Below are 18,402 nucleotides of genomic sequence, written 5' to 3' on the forward strand. Positions count from 1 at the left end.
AATCAGCGAACCATCTTTTCTCCGGAGTGTCCCTCCAGGCTTGCCCAGGAAGCCGCGACTCACACAATCGTAACAATCGAGGAGCGATCATCAGCACAGCAAGAATCCACAGCAGATGATGCGACAGGCAGATTACTCTGCAGGAGGCAGTGGGAGTAGCGCTTCTGCTGGCGGCCACGCATCGCAGAACATCCAGGCTTCAAATCGGCCGGTCGTGCCCATCGTATCGCAACCTCTAAGCAGACCCATCGAGTTACCACCACAATATCGTCCACGCAAGCCACGAAAACAGGTCAACGTTGCTTGTCAGCCTTGTCGAAAACGTAGATCAAAGGTAAATAGCCTTCTTTTCCTTAGCACGCTTCAGCTATATGTCGCGTGCGGCAGGTAGCCATGAGTACCTTGCGGAATGTCGGCATCATGTTCAGCACCACTGACTTGCTCTAAAATCACAGTGCACGGGCACGGCGCCATGCTCTCGATGCGTGGCAGAAGGCAACGAATGCGTCTTTGATGGACGAAAAGATGCACAAGAACGTAACCGCGAACTTCGAAATAGCGAAAAGGCCTTGTCAAAGATATTCCGCGTGCTGAAGAAACTCGAATCCGGAGACTCGTCATCGGCAGCCGCATTTGCTCAAATCCGCAAGTTGGCACACGACAGTGCCGATTTCTCAATATTTTCTCGTGAACTCTTCAATTTGGATGAGAAGACGAGTGTGTTCGACTTTGCCGATTATGATGGTGGAAGTGGGTCTGACGCTGTTGTACCGAAACGTGAACACGACTCTCAAGAAGCGGAATGGACGAACATATCGCCAGCGCAGACTGTGGGTCATGACTCTGCTGTATGCAACTACATCCCTGATCGCATGGAGCGAAATACTTTGACTGACTTGTTGATAGCCATTGTCGTCAAACGGAAGCAGACCAAGTCCGACAGATACCCGTATGATCGGAAACACAATGACGAATTCAACACATAGCTCCGCCAGTACAGCTCCTCAAGTTGGTCGACCTAACGTAGGCCTGACATCTCTCTTTGGAAATTTGCCATTTTCTAGTGCAATCAAAGCGAATGGCTATCCTGCCAACATTCAGCTACAGCAACTGCAAAATCTCGACAGCACTACTGAATACAGCATGCTTCCTCTCCACACATTCGAGTCGGAAGCACTTGGCAGAGCATACCTGAGCTTCAGGGATGCAACACTGCAAATGATAGCCGACGGAATGTCCGCTCGTGAGGTGTTGGGACCACGAGATCACATTAACCTCGACCTGTTCTTCCGTGATCGTCGACCTGAAGACGGGCATTCAGTCAACACCTTTGTTTGCGAAATTATGAAACCTCTTGCAAATCCGGATATCATTGCCAAGCTCGCGAGTATCGTACTACTAGCGCCGATGATGAGAGTATGTTCTTGGTCTTCCGAGTCTGTCATCATCATATGCTAACATGACCCAGTGGATCTTATTTCCTACATCGGAACACTACCGCAAGATACCAGCACTCATGCGACCCCTACCCAGTCAGCGATTCGTCCCCCACAGCCCTGCCTTTGATCTAGCACCACAGTACGTCGCCTACATACTTTCCCCCTCATCCATTGACATTCACTAACCAGCACAACAACAGCCCAGCAACAAGAGGCGCCCTAATGAACACCTTCAGCGAAGACTGGCTAACACCAGAAAACCAAATCATCGCCGCCCCAGTCGTGAACTGGCCCCACGAACTGAATAAAGCAGTCTGCCACGACCCTGTTGCAGGATGTTTACGCTTTACGAAAGAGTTTGAAGATCATGTTGTTAATGCTAATAATTGGACGTTTTCGAAGAGGGTATTGGAGGTGTTTCCGGATATACAAGAGCATGGTGCTGTCATTGCTCCGAGGGTCGGTGAGGACTGTTAAGAGACTGAGGGGTGAGAGGAGGGAGAGAGATGATGATGAAAAGTAACGGACGGAAGGATGACATGAACTTGATTATGTGGGAGGAAATGTATCACAGCGAAGTCAGCGAATTGGTGCGGGACCAGAGAAGTGGGAAAGTAGGAAATAAGCAGAAAACTTATATCCTGTCTACTTCGCTCAAAGAGAAGGAAGCGATGCCGAAGTTGTTGGTAGCAAGTTTGAATGTATGAATGCCATATTCTCACATCCACATTTCGGCACTGTGGATGTATAATCACTTTTTAACCTTGTTTGTTCTTCTACATTGGTTTACATCTACTACGGCATCATCTACGGCACCGGACATGTTGTCTTCTGACGCCCCGGTAAGTGCCTTCTGAGCCATGTCAGGCACATACTTCCTGGCAAACGAGGTCACTGACGTGTGTATTTAAGTCCTAGCTTTTGATTGCTGAGCTTAGATATCAGAGACCGTGTCCGTTCAACAACTCGCCGTGGATGAATGCTTATTCATCCCTCAACTTCCATATTGTATGTGTACCTGTATGTACATGCAATGAGAGGTGCTCTGACTTGCCGCGAAAGGAGGTAGGTCCGCTGCCAAGAGGAGCGTCAAGAGTTGTTCCTGCTGAGGTTTCTGCAGGGCGTCGTACTGTGAGATAAAGGGGTATGACACAATTGACCTCCTGCAGAATCGCTGGATCTCGCGATCAGAGAGGTCTTTCGTATGCTGTGTAACGATCAGAAGTGGAGTTGTGTGAGCCTTGCCCTAAGGCGTGTGGCATACACGATGCCACACGCCGGCCGATCTCGCTACGGTGACTAGACTGTGATGGACAATACTCGAAGATGAAGTTGACAAGCTGCTCAGGATCTAGCATGAAGCTCGCTCAGTGATGGAGATCGAGATGTGCTTCTTCATCAGCGTGGTCGTGTGAGAGAGAATGGGAGATTGCTTGGTGGAAGATCCGAAGCCAGCTAATGGCTACAATTGAGGCTCTGCAGGCTTGCTTGGTAACTTTCGTCGTCAAGGCGTCTAATCCGGTGTATTCTTCGAAGGTGCTTGCCCTACAAACCACTTCTCGTCCTATCCTAGAGTCAGGCTGTTATTTGAAGATATGTCAGTCAACTGGCACAGCTCTTCATGGATCGAACTCATCTTTCAAAGATAGTACAATCGCCGCGGTTCACTTTTCGCATTCAGAAGCGTCTCTCGAGTCTTACTCTGCCAGCGCTTGAGGCTATTTGCCGCGGGGAGGATGGACGCGCCGACAACGGCAGCAAGAAATACTGTCTCAAGAGATTGGAAGACGCTCTGAAGTAGACTCCGAAGGGTCCGCTTGCTTATTATCGAAGATTGCAGCTCGCCTGCAAATTGTACGTGTGCAGATTGATAAAGCGAATTCGTGATAGTGTTTGCGAGGGACGTAAATAAGAGGCAGGAGCTGTATATGGCCTCGATGGAGTGAACTCCGGCCAAAGGAATTCACCTCGTCATTTCTTTCCAACGCTGCCAAGCTTGTAGACCTCACGCGTCAAGAAGACGACATAATATCTTCGCATTTGTGTCCATGTTGGATTGACTTGTTGTACGTGAGATGCGCCATATCACAGAAGATTATAGCCGTTAATAAAAGATACCTCCCGGGGACATACCCCAGCGATGACGACGGGCAACAGACCATCCCAGCCTTGTATAGGTATGTTACACGGGAACAGAAAACTTGTATTGTAATCGCCGGTATATGACTGATAGGAGAAATGTCGTTCTCCGACGTCGGACGACCTGTTGGTATATGGTTATCTAGGAGGACGCTGACATACGTTCGTTACACATGCTCTATTCTTGTTCGCACTGCCGACGTCTGCAGTACGAAAAGTGACCGCCGAACCGTACCAGAGAAACGACAAATTGACGCGAGCCGCAGAGCGAACCGCAGAGCGAACCGCGAGGAAGCATGATACAGCGGACCACTTTCCCAGTCGGATGCAGAGCGCTCCACCCACGGTCCAGATTCTTGACACCACGTCCACACCATTGTAGGTGTTCCCTAGTCGACCAGGTCCGACTCTTTGAACGCTCAAGGCCAACCTCGAACACTGAAGCGGATAGCGGAAGCACGTATCTTGCAATCCGGAAGGATGTTGAAGTACAGCCTGCGCTCTGCCATGGTCGGCTCTTGATACTCAGATACAGCAGCGTGAACGCATTGTCGACACCTCTGATGCGAATGTCGTGTACCGACGACTTGGCTTGGCGACATTGCTTAACGACTGTCGATAGATGTTGTGCCTCGATGGCATCTTGGCGACGATAGACTCGCCCTTTTACGACAGACTAGAATTTTCGTCAAGTTTCGTGCTCGTATGCGATGCGACAACGCGATGTGGTGATGGACTCAAAGCCACATTGAGGTAGGTCAAGTGTCGTTGACAAGGTCCGAGATAGCCAGACGCCTTTTTGGTGAACTGGCTGGCTCGGTGATGCTTTCATTGCTTTCCAGATGGCCATCCCTCGGGCCGTCTTTGCCACCCATAGTGTTGACACCTTGGGTGATGTCGCGCATATGATCGTGATCGGACGGAAAGGATTGGGAAGGATGGGGTTCACGAGTGTTCAATCCCCAGGTAAGCAGGTCACCGTCTTTGATGAAGGCAAGAGTCGACACCGCATCTCGGGTTCTACGCATATGGTCGAGGATGAATATTGCCTCTTTGCGAGGCCGATCCATCAGCATTTGAACCAGATCTTGGAGATCGCGAGCTTCGGTTTCGAGATTTTGGTACTTTCGCTTGATTGCAATCATGGGTGTAGCATCTGGATCTGCTGACCAGGTACATTCGGAGTTCTTGGTAACGCAGACGGAACAGACCGGTCGATGGCCATCGCACTACATATAACAGGGTCAGTGAATCGATCCTGAAGAAACAGGCTGGAGCCCTCATGTCGCCTATGCTACGGCAACCTCAACCTCCAATCGTACCTTGGTTTTTCTTCGGCGACAAGCATTGCAAGCAACAGCTATCTGCTGCCGCTTGACTTTACCCCTGATCGGCGACTCTTCCTTGGCCGAACCCGAACTCCTTCTCGAGCTCGAGTGTATACTGTGAGAGCGATCCATCCTTGCTCCCAAACATGCACAGCAAAGCCAGCAACAACCTTGGGGGCTAAAACCCCTCCAGCGAGCAAAGTCGAGTATCGACCTGGGGGAACGAGGCTTTTTAAAGAACTGTCAAGCTAAAAGAAGGGGCTTTGAGATCATCAACAGACGTGTTCTGAATCCGCGAGATATCGGAGCTGCGAGCCGTCGCCGAGAATGGGATTTCCTCACTCGGCACCTGCGATGAGCTGCGACTGACACAGGGAAGGAGCAGTATGAGGCGGCTACCACCTGATGGATTGTCTGAATGTGACAGGCAGGAAATTGTAACAAGGAGACGAGTTTCGCGCCATCATGGCATTCTAAGTCGAATGAGAAGAATTTGCATGCCAGGATAGTACGACATGTGCTATTATTTACTGTCGACAGGGAGGCTGCTCCGTTAAACCAATGCGCGCCACTGTATATAAAGCGTTGAGCCGCTTTGGCGCTACAAATCTGGTCACGCAGCCGCATCTGGGCCCACAACATCTACCACAGCCGCGGGACTGTCCAGTTAGTGGTGGCACCCCCGGTCTGGTACAGGCCTACAACGATAGCACAGATCAGTTGTTGACTGCTTTCGTTGTTGACACGAAATTAGCCGACCTTGAGTCCGGCAGTCTCAGCCTCATATCACTCTACAGAGGAGGGAGGCGTTTCAATGAGGCGTGCTACGTGAACGCTCACCAAGTTAACAATATCGTAGCATGGCTTTGAGCCAATGACGTCTATTACACGTTCACCATCGAGATCTGTCGAATATTTGTTTTGTCCAGCCGCAAGCTTTATCTACGATGGACGATCTCACTAGAACTCTACGCCTTCCCCACTTTCCTCGCGCCCTCGCTTCTCAGCAACTCGCTCTTCCTTCATTATTGCATTGACGTGGTCTCTGAACAACTCGATGTAAGGTTTCAAGCTCGTTTTTTGCCAATCTTGAGTTTTGTCATCAGTGCCTGGCCACGAGTCGATTTCCGAGAGTAGTTGTTGCACGGTCGGAACCTTTTCCGGTTCAAACACCTCAAAACGGCGTACGTCGATTGGAACACAAACTCTGCCGGTACCCGGATGTATAACAAATGGACTCTTGAGCAAATGATTGAGCTTCTTCGAGACCTCAGCATCGAGACGTGGGTACGTGTACTCCAGACGGATGTCCTGCTTGGCCTGCACAAGTGTTTCCGGAGTGAGGTTCGAAAGAGATCCAGAGACGGAAGCGACAGCATCGATGTCGGCCCATTTCTGCGTGCTGCTACGATTAGGCGTGCTGTCCCACTTCCTCTGCAACGCCGCTGTCAAACTCTTGTCGGGTAGAAGTTGTAGCAAATGTGCTGCTCTCTCTGGTGATGCCCATGGGTCTTGCTCTAGGAGCACATCTGTCTGGAAGTGGCCATTCAAGATTTTGAGGCTGCGACTAAAGATCGTGTCAGTAGATGCTGTATGCTAGTCGCTTAGATCGGACTCACTCTATGTGTGGGTGCAGGGGTCGCTTCAGATTGACCTTTTTGCCGGTCTTGTCACCACCCTTCAAGAGCTCTAGATATCCAGCGATCGATCTGCGTTTGTTGTCGTCCATTTCTCTTGCTCGCTTGTCGCTGATCCAGGCGTGAGCACCACGTCTACCAGAATAGACCCACAGAATGTGCTTGAATCCAAAGTCGTCTCTCAGGGCCTTGTCAATGACCTTGATGGCCATGGTTATGAATTGCCAACACTTTTGGCAGATGCTTGCTCCGGAACAACATGTTCTGATCTCGTCGTAGTCTGTCATGTCGATATCGAAAACTAGCTCTTTAGCCAAAGGCCGGAAGGCACTTGCATTGCGTAGTGTCTTCCTGTCGCGAGGATTTGCAGAGTATACAGGGCCAATTTCGAAGCGAGTGGGAGTGAGTTGGATACACTGCTTGCGTAGCTCTTCAGCAGAATTGAATGATTGATAACGGATGTAGGCGTCGTTAGGCAAGACGAAGGCCAATTCACGGTTGCTGAAGTCGGTTGTTGTGGTCGGAGAATGGTTTAGCCATTGGAACAGGTACTTGAAGGGGAAGAGTCTCTGGTAGAAAGCGCGTAGGACCTCTGCATCTTTGCCGACGTTGGAATTACCAGGCTTTCTGTAAATCGTCAATCCATGTTCTGCTCTATCGAACAAGTTTGACGTACGGCTCAGGTTGCGAAGACGCTTGAGTCTTTGTTTGAGCACTCGAAGCAAATTCGTCATCGTCATCCATGTCATCGTCGTCGAACATGTCTTCCAGAGAAGCCTTCTCTATCTCGCTCACAGCAGGCGCTGGTGATGATTGTGTCGTCTCGTTTTGCGATTCTGCTTGTTCGTCGAGGGCACCAGACACAGCCTCAGCCATGACTATGTCATTTACCGGCGGCGATGATGGCGGGTTTGGCGATTCAGCGTGAGGCATCTTGTTGGCTGGTATAATTTGGGTGTTCTTGAGGGAAATGGTGTTGATTCAATGGTACCTTGATTGTTGACGACGCGCTTGGTGAGCGTTTCTGGACGATCGACGCGACGTGACATGTGCGCGTTTGATTGATTTACACAAATTTATACATCCAGCGCGCACAAGAATGTCCAATATGCAACAACTACCAGGGAATTTTCCTGCTTGTCGCAACAGTGTCCTCGCTGACATCTTGAACAAAGTAACAGCAGTCGCTTTCGATCGATGGGTTCTGTGAAATGGACTCGCGAAGCAGTGCGTTTGATCGCGATACCTTCCCAAGAATTAGAATATTCATCTGATAGATTGTTGTCTGACTATAGCTGCTTCCTCATTGACCTGAGGACAGCTTCTACTTCTGCCAACCGGACCTTCCTCTTTCGTGCGGATCTGTACGGCTTGGATCATCTCAACGTGCTGTCCATATCTCAACTACTTCTGTCTTGTATTTGGTCTGCTCTCAAAAGTATACCACCTTATGCCTCCTCGTCATGACAGACCCTGAGTTTGTACCTTTCGCAGGCTACATCAGTGATGACTCGGATTTTCATGGCACCTCGAAAATGCGCAACATGCTTGAAGTATGCAGCAAGAGTGTCAGCACGGAACAACTTGTCACGCAGTGGAACGAAACCAAGGCAGCCTACCCCGTTGCGACATCGACCTTGATGAATGCTGTGCCTGAGATCCTCTACAACAGACTGGAGGGCATGTTGACCGCTCGACAGCTCACGGAAACAGTCGACGAGTTCTTGAAGCGCCTACCCCCTAGTACTACTGTCACAGAAAACTGGATCTGGATCGCATGTCCTATCATCAAGGGCAAAGGCAAGGTGATAGAATCTCGCCATGCTCCAGAATCCGAAGAGTCTCCACAACAAATGGCGGAGCGTGCGACTGCTTTGTTGAGCCAATTCGCTGCCGAGAAGGAAAGAGTCTCAGATGCCAATCTAGGCTTTGATCAGTCGACCATTACCAGGAAGCTAGGGCCTTTGCGCGACCAGCTCAAGGAGGAAATATTGGATCTCGCGGTCGCAAGCGGAGTGATCAATGGCAAGGTGAGCAATATCCCGGCGTCACATAGCACTACTTTAGTAGCTGTCGGAAGGCACGATGCTTTCAACGCCTGATCAGCCATTCTTGGAGAGTAGCGTTATTGTAGATTTCTGATGACGGCCCCTGGAAGCATCATGCTTTTCCATAACCTTGAATGGAGTATCTCACGAGGCAGGAAAACCCATGGGTTGTGCTCATGGCTAGTGCTCATGGCTAACCAATACTATAGTGGATGCTATTCCCCAGCCCGGAAGATGTCAATAGGATGTGGAAGCTTGTCGCAGAAGCAGTTGTTGATGGTAGATTGGGGGACACTGCCAAAGTTGCACCAGCGGGCCCGCCTAACCCATTCGCTGGCGGTTCTCAGAAGAAGCAATCGAGCCACTTGATCTGCGTATACACCAAAGACTTTTCCGATCTCGACGACGTTCTTAGGGCCCTGGAAGAGCTGGTCGAGCTGGGTCTCGCTCCGCGTAATGCTTCTGATGGCGCCATCTACTACAAAGCCGATGTGTACACATATCTCAACATAGATTCTTCGAACCCCTACGGTCTCAGGGCCAGCTTGTATTCCAGCAAGGAAATTGTGGGTCTGTCCAAGCAGACGAAAGGCAAAGATCAGCCGTCCGCTGCAAGATCCACCAAGAGAAAGCAACAGACTTTGTCTTTCGGAGATGTGAAGAAGAGGAAGTCCTAGTCCTCGGAGAGGAAGTAGCGAAAGAAGTCAATACTGGGAGCGGAACGTCGTTATTGCTTTCTGATGGACGAAAACTCCTACATGCTTAAGTTGCTTTCATCCTGCTTTGGAGCTACATCATAGGAATCTAGCACAGTACATATCATCTTGAGGCAGAGTATTACTCGTGAGCTGTTCTACTCCAATTTACCCGAGACCTGGCGAATATCATAACAGTCGCGCCGTCACCAAGAAATTGCTACTGCGCCAGGTGTTATATGTTGCGCAAAAGAGATGCATCTCATTCACGAAGAATCACTTCGTGCACGTGCACGCTCTACTGGTCTACACACAGCAATTGCGTCGACGCACCGCTTCTTCTATCGAGTAAAGCAATCGAATAAATATCGAGTAACACTCTCTCGAGTCTAGGCGATTTCGGGATCAGCGAACAAAGCTAAACAGTCGTTTTGTCAAACTTTTCCCGGCCACCTCCGCTCCTCGAGTCTCACCATGTTTGACAACCTCCACGTTGCTCAACTTGAGAGCTCGTGGCAGAAATTACTAGACACGACTTTCATGGTCAGCTGTGCGATGCGATCACGCCTCTATATATATGCTATCTACCCTCTTATCGGGTTCCTATCACTCTCCCCTCTCTTATCTTCGGTCGGAATGCTGAACTCAAATCATCATTGCGGTCGGCTCCGGCATTAACCCGAGCCTCGACTTCCCTTATCAGCGCGGCCAGCAGCAACGCCCGCCCAACGCTGCAAGCGCGCCTTCACCGCAACCTTGGCCTGGAGTTTTCATCGAGTAATTCTCCCGGTTCAAAACATGAGCTGGGCTACGAAAGGCAAGTCAATTGGCCGTTCTCGCTGGGGTAGGCTTCTCCTGGCCTTCCCGAAGCCCCCCTTTTGCTTGTTGGCTCTCGCAAAGTCTCTGCGCATGCCGTTGAGTAAAGGTATGTCATGCCTAAGTCGGGCGGGCAGACGGCCGTCCTTGAAACACCTTTATGTACCCCATACAATAAGAGGCGCCCTACCCCGGATGTGCCTTGCACTCTGACATCTTTCTCCCTGCTCTCCCCTCCTGTCCCTCGCTAGAACACATATTACTATCCCTTATCCTCCATTTCAACACTCTGCCATATCCCGCATCTCACCCCGTGGAGAGACTAGCACATACACGCTCCTAGAGTGATTAGCCTGGCCAGTTTTCAGATACAGGAAAATACTGTTTGAAGATCAACCAACATGGCACCTCACGCCCTTTCCCCTGCTGTTCGATCCGAGACTGGCTCGCCGGCACACACCTCCGCACAATCCGACATCACGGTCCTCGCATCCTCTCGGGCAGTGGTGAAAGGCCGCCTGACTGCAGCAACAATAGTCATTTCTACCGTGACCGGCAAGATTCAGTCAATCTGGGAATCAGTCCTGCCTGCCTCGGAGTTCCCTGCTGGCACCCCTTATGCCGACCACTCACCGCACATCTTGATGCCCGGATTGGTAGATGCACACGTGCATTTGAATGAGCCGGGAAGAACAGAATGGGAGGGTTTCTGGACGGGTACAAGAGCTGCTGCATTCGGTGGCGTGACAACAGTGGTCGACATGCCCCTCAACGCCATTCCACCCACAACAACAGTTGCAGGATTCAAGGAGAAGATTGCGGCTGCACAAGGGAAGTGTTGGGTCGATGTTGGTTTCTACGGCGGCATCGTACCTGGCAATGTCGAGGAACTGAAGCCGCTGGTGAACATGGGTGTCAGAGGCTTCAAGGGATTCCTCATCGACAGTGGTGTATGTACAGAAGCAGCACGGAAACCAGCACGCACAAGCTAACAATTCCCAGGTCGATGAATTCCCGGCTGTGTCTTCTGAAGATATCTCAAAGGTCTTTCGCGAACTTGCTGACGAGCCCACGACTGTCATGTTCCATGCGGAGATGATCCCTCCTGTTACACAGTCTGTCGGCGACGATGTACAGATCTCAGAACCTCCGATAGTTCCCAGCGGCCCTTTGGACGTCTATCAGACTTTCCTCGACTCGCGTCCATCAACGTTCGAGACATACGCCATCTTGGAGATTTTGAGCCTGGCACATCTCGCACCGCAACTTCCGTTGCACGTTGTCCATCTCTCAGCCATTGAAGCCATCCCAATGCTACGCGAAGCACGCGCAAAGGGCGTCAAAATCACCGCGGAAACATGTTTCCACTACCTCTCGCTAGCCGCAGAGGCTATCAAGAACGGAGACACAAGACACAAGTGCTGCCCACCAATCCGCAGCCAAAGCAACCAGGACGGACTGTGGGACGAGATGTGCAGACCCGACGACAGTGTCATCAAGACCGTCGTCTCTGATCACTCACCCTGCACACCCAACCTCAAGCTGCTACCCGCAAACGTACCTGGCGCAATCGAGACAACCAGCAAAGAAGGCGAAGGCGATTTCTTCTCCGCCTGGGGTGGCATCAGCAGCGTCGGTCTTGGAATCAGCGTCCTCTGGACTGAAGCCGCAGCTCGCAACATCACCATTGAAGACGTGGTACGCTGGTGCTGTCTCAACACCGCCAAGCAAGTCGGTCTCGAACATCAGAAAGGAGATATCGCCGTCGGTCTGGATGGTGATATTGCAGTCTTTGATGACGAGGCTGAGTTCATCGTTCAGCCTAACACCATGCTGTTCCGTAACAAGTGCAGTCCCTACCAGGACAAAACGCTAAAAGGTGTCGTCAAGGAGACTTGGCTACGTGGTCGTAGAATCCATACCCGCGGGCAAGGATTTGTAGAGAAAACCGGTCCCGCTGGTCAACTCTTGCTTGAACCTAGAACCAAGGCATAGATGTAAAAGCATATTGATCTATTCGTTTTTTTTTTCGGATGGCATAGCATGTAAGGAACACTTTTTATTCGCAGAATATCCACTATATAAAACTCGTCCTCCTTACTCTTCATTGTGTCAAACAACTCTTGGACATCCTCTTACTGGATGCTCTTGCCAGCTTTGGAACATTGTGTCTGCGCTTGCTGTGCTGCTGCTGGTGTGTCTGATCGCCCGCCTCGCTAACCGGGTAACGACATCTAGAGCAAGACACGACAACAGTGACGGTTCATATCAATTGGTCCTTTTCACAAGTACGAAGAGAGTATAAACGATTCATTGCGTAAAGGCATAGTTAAGTGATCAGGGATTTCGAGTGCTAGAGGAGATCCTTGTTCCACAATATTATCATGTGTATTTTTACTCATGTCAGAAGAAGATAGACCATGCTTGCATCTCATGGGTCCTTTCTCCCTTGCCCTTTCTGATCCGTTTCCACTCATAATCATATCTTCAAGTGGCATCGACGGCCTGAGATGGCTACTAAAAACAGAAAGATTCGTGGACGTCGTGTCTCTCTCGGGGCTCCACGGGAGGTAGCAGGAAATCAGAGTGGCATAGCCGATGAGTTGTCAGATTGAAAAAGTCTCACACAATAGCATGTTCAAGAGTAGGGTCAAGTTGTCAAGATAGAAGAGTGCAGAACTTCGCTTTTATAGTCACGACGAGGACAGGGAGTGTTGGGTCCGCATGCAAGGGATCGAGTCACGCCGCGATGTAAGCAAGGGAAGACAACATTTTCGATCACCAAAGGTTAGACCAGAGAAGACGGTCAGAGATCTAACAGCTGTGTTCCTGGGTTTTGCTATAGCAAGAGATATGATGGTAAAGCGGTTTGTATGGTGCATGCACTACGCTAATTTAGAGATCAACCTACAGGTTGAGTTCTTGGCCGCAGCTTCGTTGATATGACACAGTAATCCCTTGATGATCGACTATACAGACTTGCACGGAGTGTAGATGGAGTGAGTAGCGAAGTCATCAATTATTTGCTTCATACAACAATATGTAAGGGAGTGTCCCTTTGCGCACTCGGAATGACAGACAGCAAAAACTCCTCATGCAACCGTCGCTGTGTGCGAAGTCCCTTTTGTGACCCAAAACGCCAATCCCAGCGGAGTCTGCTCTCACGCTTATCGCTTATCGCCTGTCAGAGAAAGACACCATTAAACCCCACGCTCAACTACAACCAATTTACACGTCGTGTAGGACACAAGCCATTTCCAATTATCACCGAGTCTGCGGCGGCACTTCAGAATCTCAGAGTTGCCTTGTCGAGATGTCTGAGCGCCTGGACGTCACGTGCAGCGTCGTAACCCATCTTGTGCATAGGAATGTCCTGAGGGCGTCCACCAATTGGACTGCGGCTCGAGGGACGACCAGCATTGTGCGTTTGTGGGTTACTGGTCTCATGGATGAGAGAGCTGATACTAGGGATAGTAGTACCACCGCTGACAGGAGGCAGAGTTGCGGAAGGTAGCTTGACGCTCTCTGTGGGAGCGCCAGGAGCAGTGTCGCCCATGGATCTGGGGCTTGGTAGAGGCGGAGGGCCAGTCTTTCTGGCGTCATTGGCGAGGGCAGGGTCAATGGACGGGTGAGTGTGGCTCGGAGGACGAGACGAGTGATCCTGCAGAGATGGGCGATGGCTGTGATTGATCTGAGGCAGCGATGGTGGAGGTGGGTGGTTGTGGATTGGGGTAAGTTGCGGGTGCTGGTGGTGGTACTGAGAGGGCGGTGCCGGCAGAGAGTTGTTGGATAAGGGTGCAGGGACGCGGTCGAAGGCGGTAGGAGGAGGAGGATAGTGCTGGGCGTGATGCGGGGGGTATTGAGAGGGGTGGAGGTGCTGCATGGGCGAGTGGTGGTAGGCGTAGGGAGAAAAGTGTGGCGGAGGGGTGTGCATAGGGCTAGGAGGAGCCCAGCCGGGAGGGCCATAGGACATGGGGCCGTGGGTGTATTGCGGTCTTTGGGGGTACTGAGCGCCGATGTTTGCAGATTGGTGAGGAGAGTTGGCAAAAGCAGGGCTAGTCATGGGACCGCGCGTGACGGCGGGGATAGCGTTCTGCTCGTGCACAGTCGACTCGGGGTACATGCCCTTCTCGGGTCTAATGTGCCGCAGCTGAGGATCGCTGGAAGGTTGCTGCAAGTTCTGCGACACGGCCGTCGAGCGTGCGAAGTAGCTGATGAGATGCAGGTGCTGGCCGTTGGAGGTTGTGATGCTGAACGACTGCTTGATCAGGCCGTCGGGCTTGTAGCGGTATCCGTCAGGGCCATCATCCGAAGCGTCGTGCTCTTTTGCGACGGGCGCCTTGGGAGCGGCGTTGAAGGTGCTGCCTCCGCGCTTGCCCTCCATCTCGCGATAAGTCAGGAAGCTGCCTGATACGCGACTTGCGCTCCACGACTTTCCGTCAGTCCATCGTCTCATACCAGCTTCGCGCTCATCCCAGACGAAGACCGAACCGGACTTGATGGAAAGTCTTTCCTTTTCCGACAGGCGACGCTGTACTCTGGGGAGCAGGCCGATTCTGCATGCCTCGAACAGAAGAATGGCATCGCCAGGTGTTCGCACGTGGCCGTAGTAGGTTTCCATGGCTAGGTTGTGTGTGGGTGGGTCTTTGTGTGGTCTTTGAGGAGTCTTGCCTTTCGAGGCGAAGACAATGTATCACTTGGTTCGATCTTTTGGCGAAGAAAGGTTAATGGCGATATTCGAAGAGTGTGGGACAGTCTCCAATCAGGCAAGCAGAAGTCGCGAGTAGACACGTGTGATTTGCGAATCTCAATGAAGTGGAGGAAGGAGCTTGCAAAAGAACAGCAGGAAGAGTGAGAGCAAGAGCAGGAACAAAACGAGTTGGCGAGCACCTGGAGGAATGTCACAGCCGCCAGCGGATGCCCCGATAGACTAGCTCCGATTAGATGAACCACCAAGACACCAAGATTTGCTAAGGCCAAACACTACCTTAACCTTCTATTCCCCAGCTTTTTAGCCTCTCGTTAGAGCGATGACTGTCCCCTTACACTCTCGCCAACCCACCCTCTCTTGCCCTTGACCTGCCTAACTCGTTGATTGTCGGAGAATCATCCAGACATTCTAGTACTTGTCCGGCCCATGACTCTTCATCGCAGCGAAAGAGAGAGATCTTCTCGTCCTCCCTGATCGGCATACTCGGCATCACCGGCTGCCTTTCTTAGAGTGTGGAACTAATAATTAACGTTAAAATAAAGACTCGTGTCGACATGTTTAGGCGAGGGGCGCATCGATTCGTTTCCAGACCAAAGATCCCCCAATCGCTCGCCCTCTTCTTCCTGTTGTACGAAGAGCAGATACACCGCATTTCTCTGCAAGCCCTAACATGGTTCGCCAACTACAGTACCACTCGTATGCTGCGAGTGGCCACCAAACGCACTCACTGCAGCAGCCCACCTCCATCCAACCCAACTAGGTAGGCCAAGCATTCTTGACCTCGCGCTTGGCGCCCTGTCTCAATCATAGCGTGCCCTGGGCGCCGATCCGAAAATGACAGCTAAGGAAGGAGCCAAGGATGGCTGTGCAAAGAGACAAGAAAGGCGCAAAGACTGGCCAAGCGCTTGTCCAGCTGTGTCTTGACCGTCCCCACCCAACGACGAAACCACCATCTCAATTTCGGCCAGGAATCCCCCAAGGATCTAACGTCGCCATGAGTACCCGTCATGATACGCCCAGAACAAGCATGAGGAATTGAGCTCGATTTAAGAGTTTCGGGGGCGTATTTGTGGCACCGCACTAGGGATTCGCCTTTACCTGCATGGGATCACCATCAAATCAAAACACGTGCCCTTCCGGAGGCAGCAAGTAGACAAGACACCTTTCCTTCGCACGCCATGTTCTGTGAGGTGAGGACGTGGTCTTGGCCGCGTAAGCACCTGAATCCTTCAAGCCACGCTACTAGAGAAATCGATCCCGCCTACCTCGTACTCGACCCTACGTAGCAAAGCTCAATGAGGTTTGTACATCTGACCCAACAGACTTCCCGCCCCCAAGCCCAGACAAGATCCAATAAATCTCGGCATCCTTATCAGCTCGGCTTGTACAAACACATTCGAATAGGTGTGGTTCCCCTGCTCCTTCCAATATCCACTCTGTCGCTCAAGCGTGCAAAGCGGACACTACCAGCATACGAGCGACTCGCGCAAGTGATCACTTTTGTACGGCTGGCCCAGAAGCTAGGAAAACGGATTCCCGTTACTGCAGTTGCGTCCCAGACAAGGCTGCGCAAGGGAGGTTCGGTTTGGGTTTGAATAAGCATAATTTAATCATTAAGGACAGAGTCCAGTCGGCCACCGTGCCACGAGGAAGAAGCGAGCGGGAAAAGCTTGGCTTCGTGACGGGCTAGTGTCAACCCTAAGCGCCACCGAACGCATTCCAGCCAGCAGAGCGACTGGGAAACGGGCAAGTCTTACCACACTCACCCCTGTTTTACCAAAGCCAATACTGAGATCTGGGCATATTTCCGTTTCCGTGTCCTCGCTACGAAGGCTGTGGTAGAGGGCTGACTGACGTACTACTAGTCGCCCGTTTTTCGCTGCTGTCGTATGACATGAAGTAGAATGCCGTATCGGAGGACATACTGCAGGGCAAGCAGCCTGACTTCACGTACTGAAGTGTGCCTTCTCGCCGGTACCGCATGCCTTTCCACCAACGCCAGGACGCTCCCTCGAGCCAGACCATAATCAAGTGAACTCTCTTGACGCCAGGATTCGAGGTCATGTTGCTTAGGTTCGCTGAATGCCCTCGGCTGTCATACTTCTGCCCTCTCCGCAAACTCATGCGCAGCCTTGAACTTCCCCAGTTGTACTCTGGGTGTGGAGAGACCTCGCCGGGTACGATGCCCGCATGTACAGTACATGTCACTGGGGAGCAGGCAAACGTTCTTTCAAGCATAAACCTAGAAGGTGCAAGTGGCAGTTCCGACGCTTGCATCTCACGTCCTGTTCTCGCCAAAAGTATCTTTCGAGCGTTCAAGACCTCGCGGTACACTTCTAGAAGTAGGTAGAGAGGGTGCAAACTTCTAGCTGAGCTTCATGTTGTACGCAGGACAGATGCCTGGTGGTTAGCAGAACGTTACGCCGCATTCCTGCGCGGTATTCCGGAAGGGAAGATTGCTTTCTCGTGTTTGCCTTTATCGTGGTGACGCTGCAGACACGAGGTCTTCTACCCGTGTTTGCCGGACGGTATACTAACTTACAGCTGTCCGGGTATTTTGTCTTCCGGAGGATACAGTCAGAACATCATCTCAACATCCACTTCTCCATCTTGTACACAGGCGATCGCAGATAAGGCTACACCTATCCATGTCTATGTGGAGAGAGCATCATAACAGCATAGCCGGGGATATAGAAGATCGGATATAGGTCGTCATGGCAGAAGGAAACCTAGAGGCCGCGTAATGGGCTCTCACACGTAGCTCTACCTCAAGCTCTTCCCGAAGTGGCAGCCTTGTTCTTCGCCTGCTCTTCCTTGTTCCAAAGTCGGCTCTTGTACGCAGGGAAGGAACTCTGGTTCCATGTGTTGACGAGTACGCTGTGCGTTTCAAGTCAGCAAAGACATTCTGACAGGGCGAAACGATTGTCCTGGATGAGACGAAAGAGAGTCGTGATAGGGTATTAACACACCTCTGTGTCCTGTCTGCATATTCCTCCTCGCTAATCTCCTTGACTCCAACCTTCATGCCGTCTTTTGAAAATGTCATATTCTTCTTCTCCATAGTCTTCTTTCCTTGGTCGGCGAGGTCGTTGGTCCAGATGTACATCTGTGTCGAGATTGTCAGTGTTCATGCGCCAGAAGGTGTGAGAAGATGAGCAGGTGTAAACTAACCTGGTATGCAACAAATGCAAACGCGCCCACGACGACAAATAGGATGATGAGTGGGATGAGATTCGAAATGGCGCCCATGATTGCGGTCGCGTGTCGCGCGGTTACGTTGAGGTGACTGACAGGGCCAGCGAAGGCGATGAGTAGGTGGTTACAGTCACGGCCACAGTCGCTCGGCGGAGAGAGGAAGATGTGAAGGTCAAAGTCCTGCGTCCCGACAAGTTTGCTGCCCTGCTTGTCGTATCCCCGGCGCGTATTCTGAGATTGGGAACCCACTAGGGTTGGAGAGCCGCGATTCAGGTGAGAGCGCAAGGGGTCCGTGCAGCAGATCATGGGATATGCATAAATATACAGTCTATCCTATTCTTTGTTCCGACCATAATTCTCTCTATATGATGGGCTTCTAGAAGAACCAACATGT

At 51.3% G+C, this 18,402-nt stretch overlaps 9 protein-coding genes across 9 annotated transcripts; 4 read left to right on the forward strand and 5 right to left on the reverse strand.

Annotated features, from left to right (window-relative positions):
* Positions 1-32: 32 nt before the first annotated feature.
* AUEXF2481DRAFT_76058 (uncharacterized protein) lies at positions 33-2,175 on the forward strand. Its single transcript, XM_013492845.1, has 5 exons — positions 33-334; positions 456-848; positions 907-1,416; positions 1,469-1,578; positions 1,640-2,175. Exons 1-5 carry the CDS (start codon positions 116-118, stop codon positions 1,914-1,916), a joined length of 1,509 nt encoding a protein of 502 aa, XP_013348299.1. The 5' UTR covers positions 33-115; the 3' UTR covers positions 1,917-2,175.
* A 2,161-nt stretch (positions 2,176-4,336) lies between these two features.
* On the reverse strand, positions 4,337-5,038 carry AUEXF2481DRAFT_25341 (uncharacterized protein; the record flags this gene model as incomplete). The annotated part of the gene is made up of 2 exons (XM_013492536.1): positions 4,337-4,807; positions 4,901-5,038. The coding sequence occupies 2 exons, from the start codon at positions 5,036-5,038 to the stop codon at positions 4,337-4,339; spliced, it is 609 nt and encodes a 202-aa protein (XP_013347990.1).
* An 828-nt stretch (positions 5,039-5,866) lies between these two features.
* Positions 5,867-7,476, reverse strand: AUEXF2481DRAFT_45675 (uncharacterized protein; the record flags this gene model as incomplete). Its single annotated transcript, XM_013492770.1, has 3 exons — positions 5,867-6,473; positions 6,526-7,170; positions 7,220-7,476. 3 exons carry the CDS (start codon positions 7,474-7,476, stop codon positions 5,867-5,869), a joined length of 1,509 nt encoding a protein of 502 aa, XP_013348224.1.
* Positions 7,477-8,006: 530 nt separating this feature from the next.
* On the forward strand, positions 8,007-9,463 carry AUEXF2481DRAFT_76060 (uncharacterized protein; the record flags this gene model as incomplete). Its single annotated transcript, XM_013492846.1, has 2 exons — positions 8,007-8,573; positions 8,801-9,463. 2 exons carry the CDS (start codon positions 8,007-8,009, stop codon positions 9,266-9,268), a joined length of 1,035 nt encoding a protein of 344 aa, XP_013348300.1. The 3' UTR covers positions 9,269-9,463.
* A 946-nt stretch (positions 9,464-10,409) lies between these two features.
* On the forward strand, positions 10,410-12,241 carry AUEXF2481DRAFT_176912 (uncharacterized protein). The gene is made up of 2 exons (XM_013492923.1): positions 10,410-11,052; positions 11,105-12,241. Exons 1-2 carry the CDS (start codon positions 10,504-10,506, stop codon positions 12,095-12,097), a joined length of 1,542 nt encoding a protein of 513 aa, XP_013348377.1. The 5' UTR covers positions 10,410-10,503; the 3' UTR covers positions 12,098-12,241.
* Positions 12,242-13,218: 977 nt separating this feature from the next.
* Positions 13,219-15,045, reverse strand: AUEXF2481DRAFT_176902 (uncharacterized protein). The gene has a single exon (XM_013492924.1). It carries the CDS (start codon positions 14,721-14,723, stop codon positions 13,389-13,391), a length of 1,335 nt encoding a protein of 444 aa, XP_013348378.1. The 5' UTR covers positions 14,724-15,045; the 3' UTR covers positions 13,219-13,388.
* A 920-nt stretch (positions 15,046-15,965) lies between these two features.
* Positions 15,966-16,522, forward strand: AUEXF2481DRAFT_177113 (uncharacterized protein). The gene has a single exon (XM_013492925.1). The coding sequence runs from the start codon at positions 16,109-16,111 to the stop codon at positions 16,406-16,408; it is 300 nt and encodes a 99-aa protein (XP_013348379.1). The 5' UTR covers positions 15,966-16,108; the 3' UTR covers positions 16,409-16,522.
* On the reverse strand, positions 16,523-17,335 carry AUEXF2481DRAFT_176862 (uncharacterized protein). Its single transcript, XM_013492926.1, has one exon. It carries the CDS (start codon positions 17,088-17,090, stop codon positions 16,638-16,640), a length of 453 nt encoding a protein of 150 aa, XP_013348380.1. The 5' UTR covers positions 17,091-17,335; the 3' UTR covers positions 16,523-16,637.
* A 246-nt stretch (positions 17,336-17,581) lies between these two features.
* AUEXF2481DRAFT_25346 (uncharacterized protein) lies at positions 17,582-18,062 on the reverse strand (the record flags this gene model as incomplete). The annotated part of the gene is made up of 3 exons (XM_013492537.1): positions 17,582-17,690; positions 17,783-17,919; positions 17,985-18,062. 3 exons carry the CDS (start codon positions 18,060-18,062, stop codon positions 17,582-17,584), a joined length of 324 nt encoding a protein of 107 aa, XP_013347991.1.
* Between the last annotated feature and the right edge of the window lie 340 nt (positions 18,063-18,402).

The sequence above is a fragment of the Aureobasidium subglaciale genome (genome assembly GCF_000721755.1).
Source record: "Aureobasidium subglaciale EXF-2481 unplaced genomic scaffold scaffold_1, whole genome shotgun sequence".
In the NCBI taxonomy this organism is placed as follows: Eukaryota; Fungi; Ascomycota; class Dothideomycetes; order Dothideales; family Saccotheciaceae; genus Aureobasidium; species Aureobasidium subglaciale.